Source organism: Loxodonta africana, chromosome 11 (genome assembly GCF_030014295.1).
Source record: "Loxodonta africana isolate mLoxAfr1 chromosome 11, mLoxAfr1.hap2, whole genome shotgun sequence".
NCBI lineage: Eukaryota > Metazoa > Chordata > Mammalia > Proboscidea > Elephantidae > Loxodonta > Loxodonta africana.
Window position 1 is genome coordinate 4,377,672 of NC_087352.1, and position 16,807 is coordinate 4,394,478.

At 56.2% G+C, this 16,807-nt stretch overlaps 1 protein-coding gene across 1 annotated transcript; it reads right to left on the reverse strand.

The window, feature by feature from the left end:
* Window positions 1–947: 947 nt before the first annotated feature.
* Window positions 948–6,308, reverse strand: LRFN1 (leucine rich repeat and fibronectin type III domain containing 1). Its single transcript, XM_003420772.3, has 2 exons — window positions 4,903–6,308; window positions 948–1,839 (listed from the first exon to the last, which is right to left on the reverse strand). The coding sequence occupies exons 1-2, from the start codon at window positions 6,306–6,308 to the stop codon at window positions 948–950; spliced, it is 2,298 nt and encodes a 765-aa protein (XP_003420820.1).
* Window positions 6,309–16,807: the final 10,499 nt, after the last annotated feature.

The following is a 16,807-nucleotide window of genomic DNA, read 5'->3' on the forward strand; positions in this document are numbered from 1 at the left end:
CCCAGCTCTCCGTCTCTCAGGGGCTGGGAGCCTGTCTGCCAGTCTCCCGGCCGGCCCATTAGCCATCCTCACTTCGGTCTTACAGCCCTTATGCGGCAATCTAGGTCGCCCTCCCCACCCCAAGACACACACGGACACACACAGAGGTCACGCAGAGCGCCCTCGGACACAGAAAAAAGTTTAATTCTGCTGCGGCGGCGGCGGATCCCGGCTCCAGTAGGGAGAGGGGATTTGGTTTTGGATTTTGTTCGTGTGGGGATTTATTTGGCGAACGAGGAGGGAATAGAGGAGTCTGGTCCTTCCAGTGGGACCTGCCCGGGAAACTGCGTAGTGGGAAGAGAAAATCCGGAGACAGGGAGACTAGACATAAGAAGGAAGGGCAGAAGGAGAGACGGACGGACAGAGAAAAGGGAGACAAACTGGGAAGGAGACGTAAGACACAGAATACGCGGGGTAGGGTGGGGGATAGAGACAAACGAGAGGATCAGAGAAAGGAGAACCCCAAGCCAGACCCAACGGGACCAAGGAGATGAAGGGGTTGAGGGTGGGGGCTTTGGAGGCCGACGCGGGACAGAATAGGATCTAGTCCAGCCAGATACAAGAAATGGGCCCCTCGCCCCTGCCCCGGGTCCCGGGCGGGGGGAGGGGGCTCGTGTCTCAGTGCTGCAGTGTCGGGGGGCCCTGCCCCTCCCCGCGCTTCGCTGTGTAAGGCACCGGCTCCAGCGAGGTCCGCGAGCGCGCGGGGGGAGGGGCAGGAGGGGCGAGGCGGGCGTGGGGGAGGGGAGCCCAGCGGCCGCCCCCTCCCCCGGGCGCGGGGCGTGGCCGGAGCCGAGCCGGAAGCCGCGCCGCCCCCTCCGGACGAGGCGCGCCGTCTCCGCGCGGCCTTTCCCGGTGTCCCGCCCCGGGCTCCGGGCGGCAGGGCGTTTGTCCCGGCGTCTGCCCGCCGTTCACACGGTACTCTCCAGCATCCACTCGGTGCTGGTAAAGGCCAGGCGCGCCCTGGCGGAGCCCAGCCCCAGGTCTCCGTCGTCCCCGGCCGCGCCCGCTCCGGCCCCGTCCAGGTGCGGCGTGGACCGGTGGCGCTTTGTCCGCCGGGCGCGGCGCGGGTAACTGTGGCTCTGGAAGAGCGCCCCGTAGTCCCCGTCGAACGAATAGCGCTGCTGCGGCCTCGGCCGGGCCGGGGCCCCCCCAGGAACCAGAGCCAGAGTGGCGGGAGCCGAAGCTGGCGGCCCCAGCGCCCCGGAACGGCTCCTCCGAGGGCCCGCCGTGGCCCGAGGCTCCTCCGCAGAGGCTTCCTCGGACGGCAGCAGACACAGCGAGGTGGTCGAGCCGCCCAGAGCGCGTCCGAGCGCCGCTTCCGAGTCAGGGGAGGCCGCTTCCGCCACGCTGGCCTCGGCCTCGACGGCGACGGCTGGGGACGTCCCCTCGCGCAGCGCCTCGTAGCGGTCCGGCGGGGGCGGGGCCTGCGCCGCGCCTGCGCCGTTGGTCTGCGAGCACACGTGGCTGACCCGCGGAGGCGACCTGGAGGTGCCCTTCGCGCGGCGGCCGTTCCCATCGCCGTAGACCTTGTAGCGGATCATGAGCAGGACGATGAAGACGAGGACCGAGGCGACGATGACACCCCCGATGGCGATGATCATGGTGCCGCCCAGGAAATGGGCCCGCAGGGGGCGGCAGGGCGCCGGGTCTCCGGCGGTGGTGAACTGCACGCAGCCCACCACGCGCGTGGCGGGCAGCGCCGTGGCCCCGTCGTCGTAGACAGCTAGCACGCACAGGTCGTAGGCACGGCCCGCGGCCAGATCATTCACCAGGAAGGTCTGACTGGTGGACGGGATCATCCTGCGGGAGGAGGTGGCATTAGCCCCACTCTGGACCACCCGTAGTGTCCAGAGGGGACCAAACCCCTACCCGTGTCTCATCCCTTACCAAAAAAAAAAAAAAATTTCTTGCTGTCGAGTAGATTCTGACTCATAGCGACCCTATAGGACAGAGTAGAACTGCCACATAGAGTTTCCAAGGAGCAGCTGGTGGATTCGAACTGCCGACCTTTTGGTTAGCAGCTGAGCTCTTAACCATTGTGCCACCAGGGCTCCCTGCTTTTGGACCACTCCCTTCAAATGAGGAGCAATGCTGAAAAGTGGTTAAGCTGCCAGGTTGCCTGGTTTTGAATCTCTCCTCTACCACTTAACTAGCTCTGTGACCTTCAGCGAGTTTCTTAATCTCTCTGTGCCCCATTGGGGAATAATGAGAGTTTCCACATGGCAGAGATGGTTTGGGGACTGAATGAGTTAACATATCCAAAGCTGGACACTCAATAATGACATCATCATTATTAGCAAGCACCCCACCACATGCTGGCCAGTAACACTTTCTGCATTTTACACTTCACTAGCAATTGCAGCTCCCTGTCTATAAGACCCGCCCTCTGGAGGGCCAGCACCACTAGGCCTTCCCCTCTGTGGGATACATCTCTTGCACACTGTCCCCACAAATTCACGTGGCCCCGTCCAGTCCCATCTAAACCAGGACTGCCATGGTCACATAGGTTTGCATGCCCACCACTCAACCTCACCTACTCTCCCGGTCTCTCCTGCAAAAACCCACCGCTCTTAATGGGTCACCAGCGACAAGGACTGCCTCTTCATCTGCCAGGGATCAGGCAAAGCAAGCCCCACCTCCCCTTAAGGCCACACCCCCATCTCCACAGGCCTTCTTACCTCTCAGAGGCTTCCCCTTCCAGCAGGGCCACCTTCTGGTCCTGAAGCTCCACCCGCTACCCCACTTCCAGAAGATTCCTCCACCACCAAGAGCCACTTACTTCAAGTAAAGGCCCACCCACTTCTCCAACTCTGCCCTGCCTGCCGTTTCACAGACTCACAGCCCCACCCTAAGCATCCTGGCCTCCCCTGGCTTTTAGTCTTCCTTTTCCTCATCTGTCCTCTCAGGTTCCCTTGGATTCCTCTTGCCCCTTCCCCCCAAATAACCAGTTGCTAGGGGCTCTCTTCTTGTCAAGGACAGAGGCCAACTCCTAAAAAGGGCTTGAGCCCACGTGTCTCTCATTGGCCGCAAGGCCCAAGCAAGCAGCTAATCAGGTTTCTGGTTGGATGTCACCTCCGTCCATGGCAGCAGTGAGGAAGTTAACTCCTGCAATGCCACAGGACAGGTGTCTGAAAGGGGGGGAGGTGGGGTGAAGGGCTGGAACTGTGGCCCTAAGGGAGAGGGACAAGTCCCAGGGTCTGCTGTCCAGCAGGGGATAGGGGCCATCAACACCTGCATACATCTGGAACATCTGGGGACCTGTGAACGATCCTCCTCCTCCCCCCACAGTGGCCATGGGTCAGAGAGAGAAGGAAAGTGAGAAACAGGCGGACAAGTTACAGAAACTGAGGATTCTTTACAGAAATGTCTTAGCTATCTCCCCTCCATCCCTGCCTGGCAAACAGTAGGTGCTCAATAAATACGTGCTCAATGTAAAAAAGACAGGACTAGGAGCTGGAAGGCTAAGCTCTGGAACACTGGCTCTGCTGCTTCCTGTGTGACCTTGGGCAGAGGGATTCATCACCCCAGCGCCTCAGTTTCCCTGGCTGTAAAACGGGACAGAGGGAAAAGACCATCTCTGCCTCATAGCAGAGTCAGGAAAATCAAATGAGGTGGCATTCCTTGGGAGGAGGTACCTTGTAAAGGTTTTTGTTTTGTTCATATATTTGCCTTAAGGATTATAAAACAGGACCAGTGTCTAATCTCCATCTGTAAGCCCAGAGCCCAGCACAGGATCTGGCACACAGTAGGCGTTTACTCCATGTTTGGTGATCAGAATCAAAAAAGAAAGGAAACACAAGGAAGACAGAGACAAGGGGAAGAGACATTTATTCATTCAACCCACAATGGGAAAGCGCCTACTGTGTGCCAGGCATGTAGCAAAGTGAGCACCAGCAAAGATGGAGGCAAAGGCCAGGAGCCAGGCTTCTTCCCAAAGGTGGGAAAATGACTCAGCCCCTCTAGTATCCCCAAGTGAACTCAAGCACAGAGCAAGCACTCAGCAATGTGCATGAGGGAGAGGGACGGGGGAGACGGCCACACGCCAACAACCACTAAGCAAGTGCCCACTGTGCGTCAGCTCCCGAGGCCAGCAGTGATATTCAAAAAGTACTCAAATGGAGAGACAGAGCAAGGATGAGGCTATAATTCATTATGTAATCCATGCCTGCTCCCACTGGGCTGTCAGCTCGTTGAGGCCAGGAACCAGGTTTCCTCTTGGTCTCTCTGTGTCCCCAGCACCCAGCTCTGGGCCTGGTATGGAGCAAGGGCTCAGTGACGGGTGAGGGCAGGAGGGAGAGAAGGACAGACAGAGTCAGAGGCAAGAGAAAAGGAATAATGGAGAAGATGGGATAAAGTAACCACTCGATGTCTGTCAGCACCACACAGGTCTGCCCACACCAAGGCAATGGCTTCTAACCCAATGGTGGGTGGAAATAACTTATTTATGTATGTCTCATGCTTTGTGTTTTCTGTTTTTATAATATATCCAGTGGGTTGGTATAGTGTGGTACTGGCATATGATTTATAAACATAACTGTAAATATATATATTTCATGCTCCAAAATGTTAAGCTGACCCTGTGGACAACCAAACGCCTTTGGTGAGCAGAGGTGAAGCTCAGGAGCCCAGGAGAGCAGGGACAGTGCCCAGCTCATTCACTGTCATAATCACACCGGTACCCAGCCCTGGTCTGATTCATGTAAGTGCTCCATGCGTATTTGCTGAATAAATGAGAAAGCGACAGAGACAGAAAGAGAGAGGTAAATCAGGACCCTGGACAACTCCAAATGGCCATCTAGCACCCTGGCTGAAGCAAGGCGGCCCCCCTGAGCTTGGGAGAAGGTCCTGGGACCGCACACCCACCTGTAGACCAGGGAGTCGTCGGCGGAGCTGTTGTACTGAACCTGGTACATGCGGATGCCGGGCACGGGCCTCTGGGCTGGCCAGCGGATGAGCACAGAGTTCGAGGTAAGCTCGGCAGCCACAAGCCGGCGCTCAGCAGCCGAGTCATTGGCCCCAGGCCGGCCGGGCGTGGCGATGTCGGAGGAACCAGGCTCGGTGAGAGGGGGCGGGGCCGCCGGCGGCGGTGCCATCAACGGCAGAGGCACCACGCACACCTCCACCGGCGCCGTGGCCTCCCCGGCAGCGTTGGAGGCGATGCACGTGAAGGTGCCACTGTCCCGCAAGGTGGTGATGGTAACATCCAGTGTCCCGTCCCCCCGGACCCGGGTCCGGCTCGAGTTCCCCAGCAGCCGCCCGTCAGGTGCCACCCAGTGCACCACTGGCTCAGGGTCACCCACCGCCCGGCACCGCAGGCTGACCGCCTGGCCCTCTACCACCAAGGCCCGGCCTCCCGCCTGCCGCGTGATCAGCGGGGGTTCACACAGGAACTCCTCCTCCGGGATGGACCAGAAGTAGCGGTCGGTGAGGTGCTCAGGGGTGGCGCAGGTCTCCAGGTCGTCCTCTCGGGTTAGCCGCCGTAGCCACAGCAGCTCACAGTTACAGTGCAGGGGGTTGCCACCGAAGCTGACGGTCAGCGGCGTGGGCGGCTTCGGGCCCGCGCCTTGGGACCTCAGGAAGAGCCCATCGGGCGGGAGTTTATGGAGGCGGTTGGAGGTCATGTCCAGGCGGACCAGTTTGTGGAGCTGCACAAAGGTGCCCTCGGCAATGTGATCGATGAGATTGTGGTCCAGCGTGAGGGTGTTCAGGTTCACCATCTGGCCCACTGCCTCCCAGGGCAGGGCCTCCAGGTTGTTGTAGGACAGATCCAGGTCCTCCACGGTGGACAGGAAGGCGTCGAAGGCGGCCGACTCTACCCGGCGGATCTGGTTGTTGCCGAGGATCAGGTGGCGGAGGTTGCCCAGGCCTCGGAGCTGGTCACCGCGCACCTCCGCCAGGCGGTTGCTGTCGAGGTGCAGGGCGCGGAGAGCTCGGAGGTCGGCGAAGGCGCCGGCCGCTACCTGGCCGATGGTGTTCCGGGAGAGGGTGAGGTGCACCAGGCTGGTCATGTTGGCAAAGTCGCGGCGGCGGACGGCCGCAATGAAATTGTCGGTGAGCCGCAGCTCCACAACACGCCGGTCGATGGCAGGGGGCACAAAGAGCAGGCCGGTCTTGGCACACAGCATGGTCAGTGTGGGCGCCACGTTCTGGCAGATGCAGCGGCCGGGGCAGGGCTGGCCACGAGACGCCCCTGCCCAGAGCAGCAGCAGGAAGGGCAGGGCTGCAGGGGGAGGCGAGAAAAGCGCCGAGGAGAAGGGGCCTGGAGCCATGGTGCAATGGGCAGGTCAGGGGAGGAGGTGGAGAGACCTGCAAGGGAGGAGATGGTTACCCAGGCATGGGGCTTGGCCACCAGCCTGGCCACCTGGAGGTCGTGCTAGGAGTCTCACCTGGACCCCTCCACTCCTGTGGATGGGGTCACATAGCACAGTGATAGGACAGATAATCACCCAACATGCATTCACGTTAACACATTAACATATTTCCATGTTGGTTGGTAAACTGCCACTGCCCCACCCCTGAGCACCCTACTCCCTCCTCTCCCCCTCCTCCAGAAACCCCCCAGTCCCTCCAATGATTCCCCATGGGAGGGATAACACCGAGCCCAACAGTACCTCCAGTATGCAGGATATATTCTGAAAAATCACTGCTGACTAGGATTTAAGGCCATAGATTTCAAAGACACACTAAACCAAAAAAACCAAACCCATTGCCATTGAGTTGATTCCAACTCATAGCAACCCTATAGTCATACTAAACCAAAAAATCTAAATCCATTGCCATAGAGTCGATTCTGACTCATAGCGACCCTGTAAGACAGACTAGAACTGCCCCATAGGATTTTCAAGCCTGTAATTTTTACAGAAACAGACTGCCACATCTTTCTCCCAAGGAGCGGCTGATGGGTTCAGATCTTTGGGTTAGAAGTCAAGCGCTTAACCACTGCGCCTCCAGGGCTCCTTAAAGCCCTACTCCCTGGGTTCATATCCCACCTCTGACACTTACTAGCTGTGTGACCTTGGGCAAGTGTCTGAAGCTCTCTGAATCTCGGTTTCTTCATCTGTGAAATGGAGACAGAAATAGGCCTTACCTCTGTGACCGTTAAATGGCTTAATAAACATAGTGTACTTGGAACAGCACCTGGCATGTAAAATGTGCTCCTGCATGCTAGCTATATTACCATCATCACCATCATCGACCACTTAATATATATATGCCAGGTATAGCAGTGTGAATTATGAAGAACAAGTGCACTATTATTCGAACAGACCCAGTTCGAATCCTGGCTCACCACTTGTTAGCTGTGTGATCCCAAACAATGATTTCCTCATTTGTAAAATGGAACGTTACTAGTGCCACCTTCACTGGGTTGTTGTAAGGACTCAGTGAGCTTATTCATGGGAATCGCTGAACCTGCAGCTGGGCACACAATAAGCACCCAATAAATGCCTTTGGCAGTGGCAGAGAGCATTTGACGGTGGAAGGGGCCGAGAAACCCTGTCAGAGTCTCCCTGCTCTACTTTGGGAAGCCCTGCCCTGAGCCTGGTCTCACGCTGGGCACTGCTGAGCCCCTAAGCAAGGGGCAGACTTTTGTGCTCACACCAGTGGGCACACACGCTCGGATACAGCCACACAAGCCTACAAATGCATGCACACACAAGCACACACACACACACACACACTCCCGCTATGCCTCTGCTCCAGGCAAAACCTTCCGGTGGGGATTCCCCCTGCGGCGGCTACAGCCCACGACATGTCAGCTCCCATCACAACACAGGGTGGGCGGGGAGGGGGGTGAAGAAGAATGGATGGGAAGGGGGCGTCCCTGGAGCAGTTTTCACCCCATCCCACCCCATGCCCCAGCCCATGCTGGCCCACCTTCCAGGAATCTGCAGTTTGGGCTGTGGCCTGAGGTGGTCCTTACCCTCCTGGCCATAAGGAGGGGGACAGAGGACATGGAAAGGGGAGACGAAGAGAGGCAGGAAAAGAAGTGAAGTGAGATGGGGACAGGCAAGGGGAGGGACAGATGGACTGGCAGAGACAGAAAGACTCAGAGAATGAGAAAGAGACAAAAAGAGAATTTGAAGAACAGCGAAGAGACGGAGTGAGATTGAGGCAAAGAAATACAGAAAAACAGAGTGAAGAGAAAAAGGGGAACATAAGGAAAAGAGAGATGGAGGCAGAGAGAGAGAGAGTGGAGAGAGAGGAGGAGAGACAGAAAGATAGTGTTACACAGAGGGAGACAGAAAAGAGACAGAGAGATAGCCACTGGGCAGAAGAGAAAAAGGCAGGACCAGGGCATCTCACCATCTCTGAGCCCCCACCCCTAATTTGTCTTTCACTCCCTCTAGGACACTGTTCCTTATGGGACAGAAAACGCTGGCCTGCAAGCAGGACTCCAGAGGTAGAAGCCCTAACCCTGACGTGCTTGGCTATGGCATCTCTAGGGCTCAGTTCCCCAATCTACGCAACAGGGGTACAATCTCTCCTCCCACAGCGACACTCAGTTTAAAGCAATCTAGAACAGGCTGTCTGGGTTCACACCCCAACTCCCTGCTATGTGACCATAGGCAAGGCAAGTGACTTCCCCTCTTTGTGCCTCAGAGGACTCATCTGTAAAATGGGGATAATGGTAGCACCTACCTCAGAGGGTTGTTGTGAGGATAAGGTGATACACCATAACAAGCTTATAATAGTTCCAAACTGCATACACACTACGTAAATGTTAGCTGCTATTATTATGCTCATTTATTATTTTCTCTGGCTCTCACTCAACCACCAGCAGGTTCCACTGTTAGTAGACCATCCCACATGCAGGCACAAACATGCACAAAATGGTAAACCATGCCTTCTCGACTCTCCCAATGCACGGGTCACTTCACGTCATGAAACCCTCCTGTACCCTTTACTGATACCATAAGGACCTCCCTTTCCTGGCTGCCTGGCACCATCCTGAGAGGGGATGCCTCCTGGCCAGAAACCACACCTGCCCCCAGAGACCCTCAGCCACCCATGGCTTGAGTACCAGGAGCCCTTAGCCAAGCATGATGATTCTGACCTTGGCACTACCCCATACCACACCTCAAAATGAAATCCATGCTAGCCCAGGGCTCCAGGCCTCCCACAAACTCAGAAAAAGCCCAATCACCCCACAGCTCTCCCAGCCTGAGACCCCCACTCACCTCTCTTCAGGGAGTCAGGGCCTGGGCCAGTACCTGCAAAGGAGCAAAGCGACCCTGTTAGCATCCTTCCGGCTCCTCTTTGGGTGCCAGGTCCTCATTGGAGGCTATCTCAGCCAAGGAAGTCCCTGATGTGGTGGCCCCCCTTAAGCCCACCTGCTGCAGGCTCTGCACAGTCTCACGGAACCCAGGGGTCGTCTCCAGAGACCTAGGAGTCTGGGGCTCAGGACTGTTCACCTGCCAAAACCCAGGAGTCCACATCCAGCCATTTGTCCACTGAGGTCTCAGGAGCCCGAGGACCCCATCTCCCACTTCTGACCCAGGAGTCCAGAGCCCAGTCCCTTCCTTCCTCAGGTCTCAGGAATCCAATCCCCTAAACCCTTCCTCCTTCAAATCCAGGATTCTAGGCCCAAAGCTGCCTCCTTCTTCAGACCCAGGAGTCTGGACCTGGCCCCCTGCCCTTCCTCATTTAGAACCCAGCAGTTCAGCCACCCAGCCCCCCAAGTTCAAAGAACCTGAGCAGCGCAAGCTGCTGGCGAAGGCTTGGAGGTGCCCACCCAGACATGTGTGGACATGCCAGAACCCACACAGACCCACACCCCAAGTCTCCACAGCTGAGATTCTGTGCTTCCCCTCCATGGGCACTTGGCCTGAGGTGTGGACACACTTGTCTCACAGTCCCCAGACTGGACCCCAGCATACCCTAGGCCTTGCCACATGGGCCCCAAACTCCCTGGGCCCAGAATTGGGTTCAGCCTTGTGCAGGGACACAAGCTTGCATGTGCATAGTGCTCTGCACATATGTGTATGAACACACACAACTCCACTCCCCAGAGACCAACACTGAAGCACAAACAGGTTCACAACATAGACACAAACCCTCAAGGTTGGCACACCTGCACACAACCACACACGAACACTGGCTTTCCTTTGCACAGCTGCACAACACAGGTGCACACACTCACCAACACACGGGCACACACACACCTATAACAGACGCATACTTACACAAAGATGCACAGGTGCACACTCTTAAGTGCCCAAACACACCCATACAACTTCATAGACTCCTACAATGCACTATCGCAAAGCTGATACATCTCTACACCAACAGATACCCACATGGCCACACACATGTACAGAGAACCACGACTGTACACAGACACTCACAATGCCGGGAGATGCTCAAACACACATGCACCAAAAGGTGCACCTCTGCACCGACACTCAGAGATGTTCACTCCCAATAGACACACACTCACACAACAGCCCAGACCCCTGGCGGACGTTTACACACTAACAAGTGCACCCAAAATATTTAACCACAGCAGCATAATCAACACACAGGCACAGATGCACACTGACACACGGTGGTGGACACACATCCCTCCCAAACCCAGGGCACCCGCCCCACCTGCTTCCCAAGCCAAAGAGATCCCAGCAGCCCTCCCAGCATGGCCCGCACCCCACCAAACCAGGGCTGGAGGTCAGGTTTCAGCAAGTCGACTCTCAGAGGGTTGAGGGTGCTAGAGCACTGTCTCAAGCCAAGGAGATCTTCTCCAACCAGCAAGCAGCCCATGGGTCCCCAGTCTGGCCATCTGGATGCCAGCAACTCTGGCCCCATCTGGGGAGCTCTGGCCTGTGGGGGAATAGGGGTGGGGTGCGTAGGGACGAGCCGGGTCTGTGCCCCCCCTCGCACAGGGCCCATCTGCCCATCCCTCGGCCTCTCATCCCTCCATCTGTACACCTCCCGGCCGCCCATCCCCCCCCACCAGCCACCGGGAAGGGGAAGACATGGCCGTCTCCCCCAAGGACCGCTTAGGACCCCCCCAGTTGACATGGACCGAAGGAGCGGCTAACTCCCTTCCCCCAAACCTACACAGAGGCCTGGAGCCACAACGCGCCGAGCCCCAGCCCCCGGCCGGGAACCCGACGTGGACGCACAGACACACACCCTCGGAGACATACAACCGCAGACACACACACACACACAAATGGACACCCGAGCGGGCACACCCGGTTACCCAGACCCTCGGATGGACATCCAACCCGGACCCAAACCCAATGCAGCTAGCCGCGCACACTCGCTGGGGGATGGGGGGAGGCACCCACACCTGGGCACACAACCCACGCACACACACCTGCACACAGCCCCTCCGATGGGCGTGCGACAGCCCCCCAGACACGCAGCCGGAGCGGCAGCCGCTCAGGTGGACACACACGCAGCGCCGGACACACAACCTCGGATCGACACCCAGCACACACCCGGATGGCCACACAAGCAGGGCGCCGCACACGCCGGCGCCGGGCACACACAGGGCCGCGCGAGCGCACGCCGGGCCCGCCGCAGCGCCGCGGACACACACTCACACGCTGCACGCTCACACCCGCGCTCACACCGGCGCCCCCACCCGCCGCCTCCCCGGCCGCTGCGGGCCGCGCTCACCCAGCCCCGGGGGGCCCCGGGCCTGGCCCCGCCGCCGCCGCCTCGCTCCGCGCCATGGTGGGGGGAGGGCCGGGGGAGGGGGCGCGGTGCCGCGGGGCCGCCTCCCTCCCGCCTCCCGCCCTCCCTCCCGAGCCGCCGCCGAGCTCCGCCCTCCGCGCCGCCCGCCGCCCGAGCCCCGCCGCCACCACCGCCGCAAGGGGGGAGGGGGCGCCGACCGGAGCGGGGCGGGCGGGCGGCGCGGCCGCAGACCCCAGACCCCCAGCTCCGGGGCCGGCCGCAGACTCGGCTCCACTGCTGGGCCGCCGCCGGCCCGCCCCCGACCACTCCCCAGCCCCACCCCCAGCTCTGCCGGCTTCCCCAGAGACCCCCCCCAGACCACGCCCCGACGGGCATGGGGACCCCAGATCTCCCAGTGGAGACCCTGGACTATGTCCCAATACCCAGGGGGACCTCAGACCCTGCCTTACCTGCTTTGGAAACCCAGACCATATCCTACAGCCACCTGGCACCACAAACCATGTCCTACTCTCCTTGGTGACCCCAGATTTATGTCCCACTCCATCAACAACCCTAGACCACGTCCAGGATAGAGGGACCCCAGACTGTATCTCAAAATCCAAGGAGACCCAAACCAACCCATCAGGGACCCTAGACCATACCCCAACATTCAGGGGGATCCTAGACAATGCATTCCCCTCAGGGACAACAAATTATACCCCAACATCCAGCCATCCAGGACCACAAACCACATCCCACTCCTTTTTGGAGACCCCAACCATGTCCCTTCACCCTCAAGGACCCCAAACCACCCTTGAGCTCCAATAGGACTCAGGCCATGTTCTCGGGGGCCCCAAAAGATCTCTTATCCCCATGGAAGATCCCAAATTTTCCCCATTCCCCCCCTCAACCCCTGACCATCTTCCCCTTGGAGACCTTAGACTTTTCTCTCTCCCTCCTCCCCTGACTCCTCCCTGTTCCCATTCTTTCTCTTGGGCCCTGAAGACCCTTCCCCCCTCCTAGCGACTTCCATGGGGGCCAGAATTCCTTGCTTCTTACATGTTCAGATCCCTTTGACCAAGCCCCAGTGAGCCCCCCAGGCCCCTCTTGCAACCCCTGCTATCTTAGGTCACTCTTCATCTCTTTCTAAGATTCTTATGGGGCCCCCAAACCCAGCAAGGCTTTCCCTCAAAATCAGTCTTATGGCAGTCCACAGATTCCTGAAGTCCAGTTTGGAACCCACTGCATCAAAGGTCCTGTCCAAACCATTTCCCTAAACTCTGCCCAGCACCATTGCACTAAGGCTGCCCCGCCCCCAAAAGAAGCCCACCTCTGCAGACCATCCCTCTAGTGAACTCTGACCACACTCACAAGCATTAGATGCCACTAGGTACACCCACAATCCCCCCAATCTTCAGAACTCACTGCCACCACCACTTCCCAGGGACCACCCCCGCCTCCCGCCATAGTTCCTGGTGCTCCCCAGGGACCACCCCCGCCTCCCGCCATAGTTCCTGGTGCTCCCCAGGGACCACCCCCGCCTCCCGCCATAGTTCCTGGTGCTCCCTGCTGGGCATGCAGATCAGGGCTGGGAGGATGGGTGGGGGGAGGAATAACAATAACAGCACTAAAAGCAAATACATATACAGCACAGCTATTTTTTTTTTTAGGTGCCTGAAGCCCTGGTGGCGCAGTGGTTAAGAGCTCGGCTGCTAACCGAAAGGTCAGCAGTTCAAATCCACTAGGCGCTCCTTGGAAACCCTATGGGGCAGTTCTGCTCTGTCCTGTATGGTTGCTAAGGGTCTAATTGACTCGATGGTAGTGGGTTTTATGTACCGGAAGCCCTGGTGGCATAGTGGTTAAGAGCTTGGCTGTTAACCGAAAGGTCGGCCGTTCCAATCCACCTGCCACTCCTTGGAAACCCTATGGGGCAGTTCTTCTCCATCCTGTAGGGTCACTATGTGTCAGAATTGAGTCAGAACTGACTCGACAGCACCTAGCAACAACAGCAACATGTACCAGAAGGGGCCCTGGTGGCACAATGATTGAGGGTTTGGCTGCTAACCAAAAAGTCAGCAGTTCAAATCTACCAGCGGCTTCTTGGAAACCCTGTGAGGCAGTTCTACTCTGTCCTATAGGGCTCTATGATTCAGAATAGACTCAATGGCAACAGGTTTGGTTTTTTTGGATGTGCCAGAAATGGTTCTAAGGACTTCACATATATTCCTTCATTCCATCTTCACCACAGCCTGATGAAGAGGTCCCATTATTATTCCCATTTTACAGAGGAGAAAAATTGAGGCACAAAGAAGTTAAGTCCCTTGCCTGAGATCACACAGAAAGTAAATGACAAGGTAGGGTGGAGGTGAAGGGGTAAAAGGACCTAAGCAGGCCTTGGTAGAATGACAAGAGAGCTAATAACAATAGACAGAGATGCAAAAGGGAGACAAAGAGCCTGAGGTCCCAGCAGAGTCCGCCTCGCCTCACAGGGTATACTAGCCCGGTGAGCTCTGGCCCCCTGCCAACCTCTTGACCTCATCTCTGATCACTGTCCCTTGGTTCTTGTCTTCCAGCCTCAGTCACTGCTTCCAGCTCCTTGGCGATGCCTTTTCTATTCCTCCAACTCACCCAGCTCATTCCAGCCCCCAGGCCTTTGTGCTTTTCTTCCCCTTCCATGGCTGGTTCGTTCTTTTCATTCAGGTCTTAACTCAAATGGCATCTCCCCAGGGAGGCCTTCCCTTTCCATCCCCAATTTAAAATCAGCCACTCCCCCAAGGAAGTGTCCTGATGTATGCAAATTACTTTGAAATACATCTTTTAGGAAATGAGATGTATTGGGGGATGGATATGTGATAAACCAAGTTAATCAAATGTTAATGGAAGAATCTAGGTGTTGGGTATACAGGTGTTTACTGTAAAACTATTTCCATTTTGCTGGATATTCACGTTTTTAATAATAAATGTTGGGGGCTAGCGGCAGGGAGCAGGAGAACTCTTCCAGAGTTGCGTTGTTAGGTGCCGTTCTCAAGGCAGCTCCGACTCACAGCCACCCTATGTACAATAGAATGAAACACTGCCCAGTCCTGCACCATCCTCACAACTGTTGCTATGTTTGAGCCCATTGTTGCAGCCCTGTGTCAATCCATCTCCTTGAGTGTCTTCCTCTTTTTTGCTGACCCTCTACTTTTTTTTTTTTTTCCTCTACTTTACCAAGCATGATGTCCTTCTCCAGGGACTGGTCCATCATGACAATATGTTCAAAGTATGTGAAATGAGATATTGCCATTCTCGCTTCTAAGGAGCATTCTGGCTGTACTTCCTCCAAGACAGACTTGTTCGTTCTTTTGGCAGTCCATGGTATATTCAATATTCTTCGCCAACACCACAATTCAAGGGCGTCAATTCTTCTTTGGTCTGCCTTATTTTTTGTCCGGCTTTCACATGCATATGAGGCAACTGAAAACACCATGTTTGGGTCAGGCACACCTTAGTCTTCAAGGTGACACCTTTACATTTCAACACTTTAAAGAGGTCCTTTGCAGCAGATTTACCCAATACAATGCGTCTTTTGATTTCTTGACTGCTGCCTCCATGGGTGTTGATTGTGGATCCAAGTAAAATGAAATCCTTGACAACTTCAGTCTTTTCTCTGTTTATCATGATGTTGCTTATTGGTCCAGTTGTGAGGATTTTTGCTTTCTTTACGTTGAGGTGTAATCCATATGGAAGGCTGTGGTCTTTGATCTTCATCAGTAAGTGCTTCAAGTCCTCTTCACTTTCAGCAAGCAAGGCTGTGTCATCTGCATAACGCAGGTTGTTAATGAGTCTTCCTCCAATCCTGGTGCCTCGTTCTTCTTCATACAGTCTGGCTTCTCGGATTATTTGCTCAGCATACAGATTGAATAGGTGTGGTGAAAGGATACAAGCCTGACGCACACCTTTCATCAACATATCCCACCATTTCTACCCATTGCATCACCTCAGAGCACTTATCTATCACTCTCTGAAATCATCTATTTGTTTGTTTACCTGTTTATTGTTTGTTTATTGCCTAGTCATAGAAACGTAAGCCTCCTGAGGGGCTTGACATGGGCACCGATTTCCTCCAGTGCCCAGAACAGTGACAAGCACGCAGTAGGCACTCAGTAAACATATGTTCTTGAATACCTCTTGCGAGAGGGCCGGGGAGCTAGGCTGACTCTAGACCTCACCTCAGGAGGTCACAGTTGGGAATAAGCACGGCCCCTCTGCCTGGGGTCACTGGAAGAGAAGGGGTGTAGGCCCACAAGGTCAGTGGGGATGGGAATTGGCCTGAAAAATAAGGACAACAGGTGGAAGAAGCTAAGGTGCTTATTTCCCTGCCTCAGACCTTCTAACATAGACCTATGACCAATCCCGTTCTTACACAAAACCCGCCCCACCCCCAACCCTACGCCCCACCTCCAACCCTACACCCCACCCTCTGCCTCTTAGGCTCCACCCCAAAGCAAAAAATCCCAGCCCTATTTGACCTAAGCAATGCCCTTCAAGCCTAGGGCCCACCTCTCTGCCCCGTTCTCACACCTCCACCCCTCCCCTGCCCCTTAGACACTACCCCAAAACATAGTATTCAGCCTTCCTCGGCCTAGGCCCCGCCCTCAAGGCTAGATCCCACCCCTCCACTTTAGACCCCACTCCAAAGCTTCCCTCAGCAGCCTCAAGCCATGGGGATCTGGCCCACTCAGCTCGGACCTAAAGTCCAGTCGCTGGACTTCCCAACGTAAGCCCTGCTCGCTTTCAAGGTTACCTGTTACCATCCAGTCGATTCTGACTATAGTGACCCTACAGGACAGAGCAGAACTGCCCCATAGGGTTTCCAAGGAGGACATCATGCTTGGTAGAGGGTCAGCAAAAAAGAGGAAGACCCTCAACGAGACAAATTGACACAGTGGCTGCAACAATGGGCTTAAACACAGCAACCATTATGAAGATGGTGCAGGACCCGGCAGTTTTCTTTTGTTGTACATAAGGTCACTATGAGTTGGAACCCACTCAAGGGCACGTAGTAACCATATTTAGGAAAGCCGACTTTCATGGCTTTCTCCTGTGGAGTGGCTGGTAAGTTCTAACCTCTGACCTTACCATTAGCAGTCAACATCTTAACCATTGT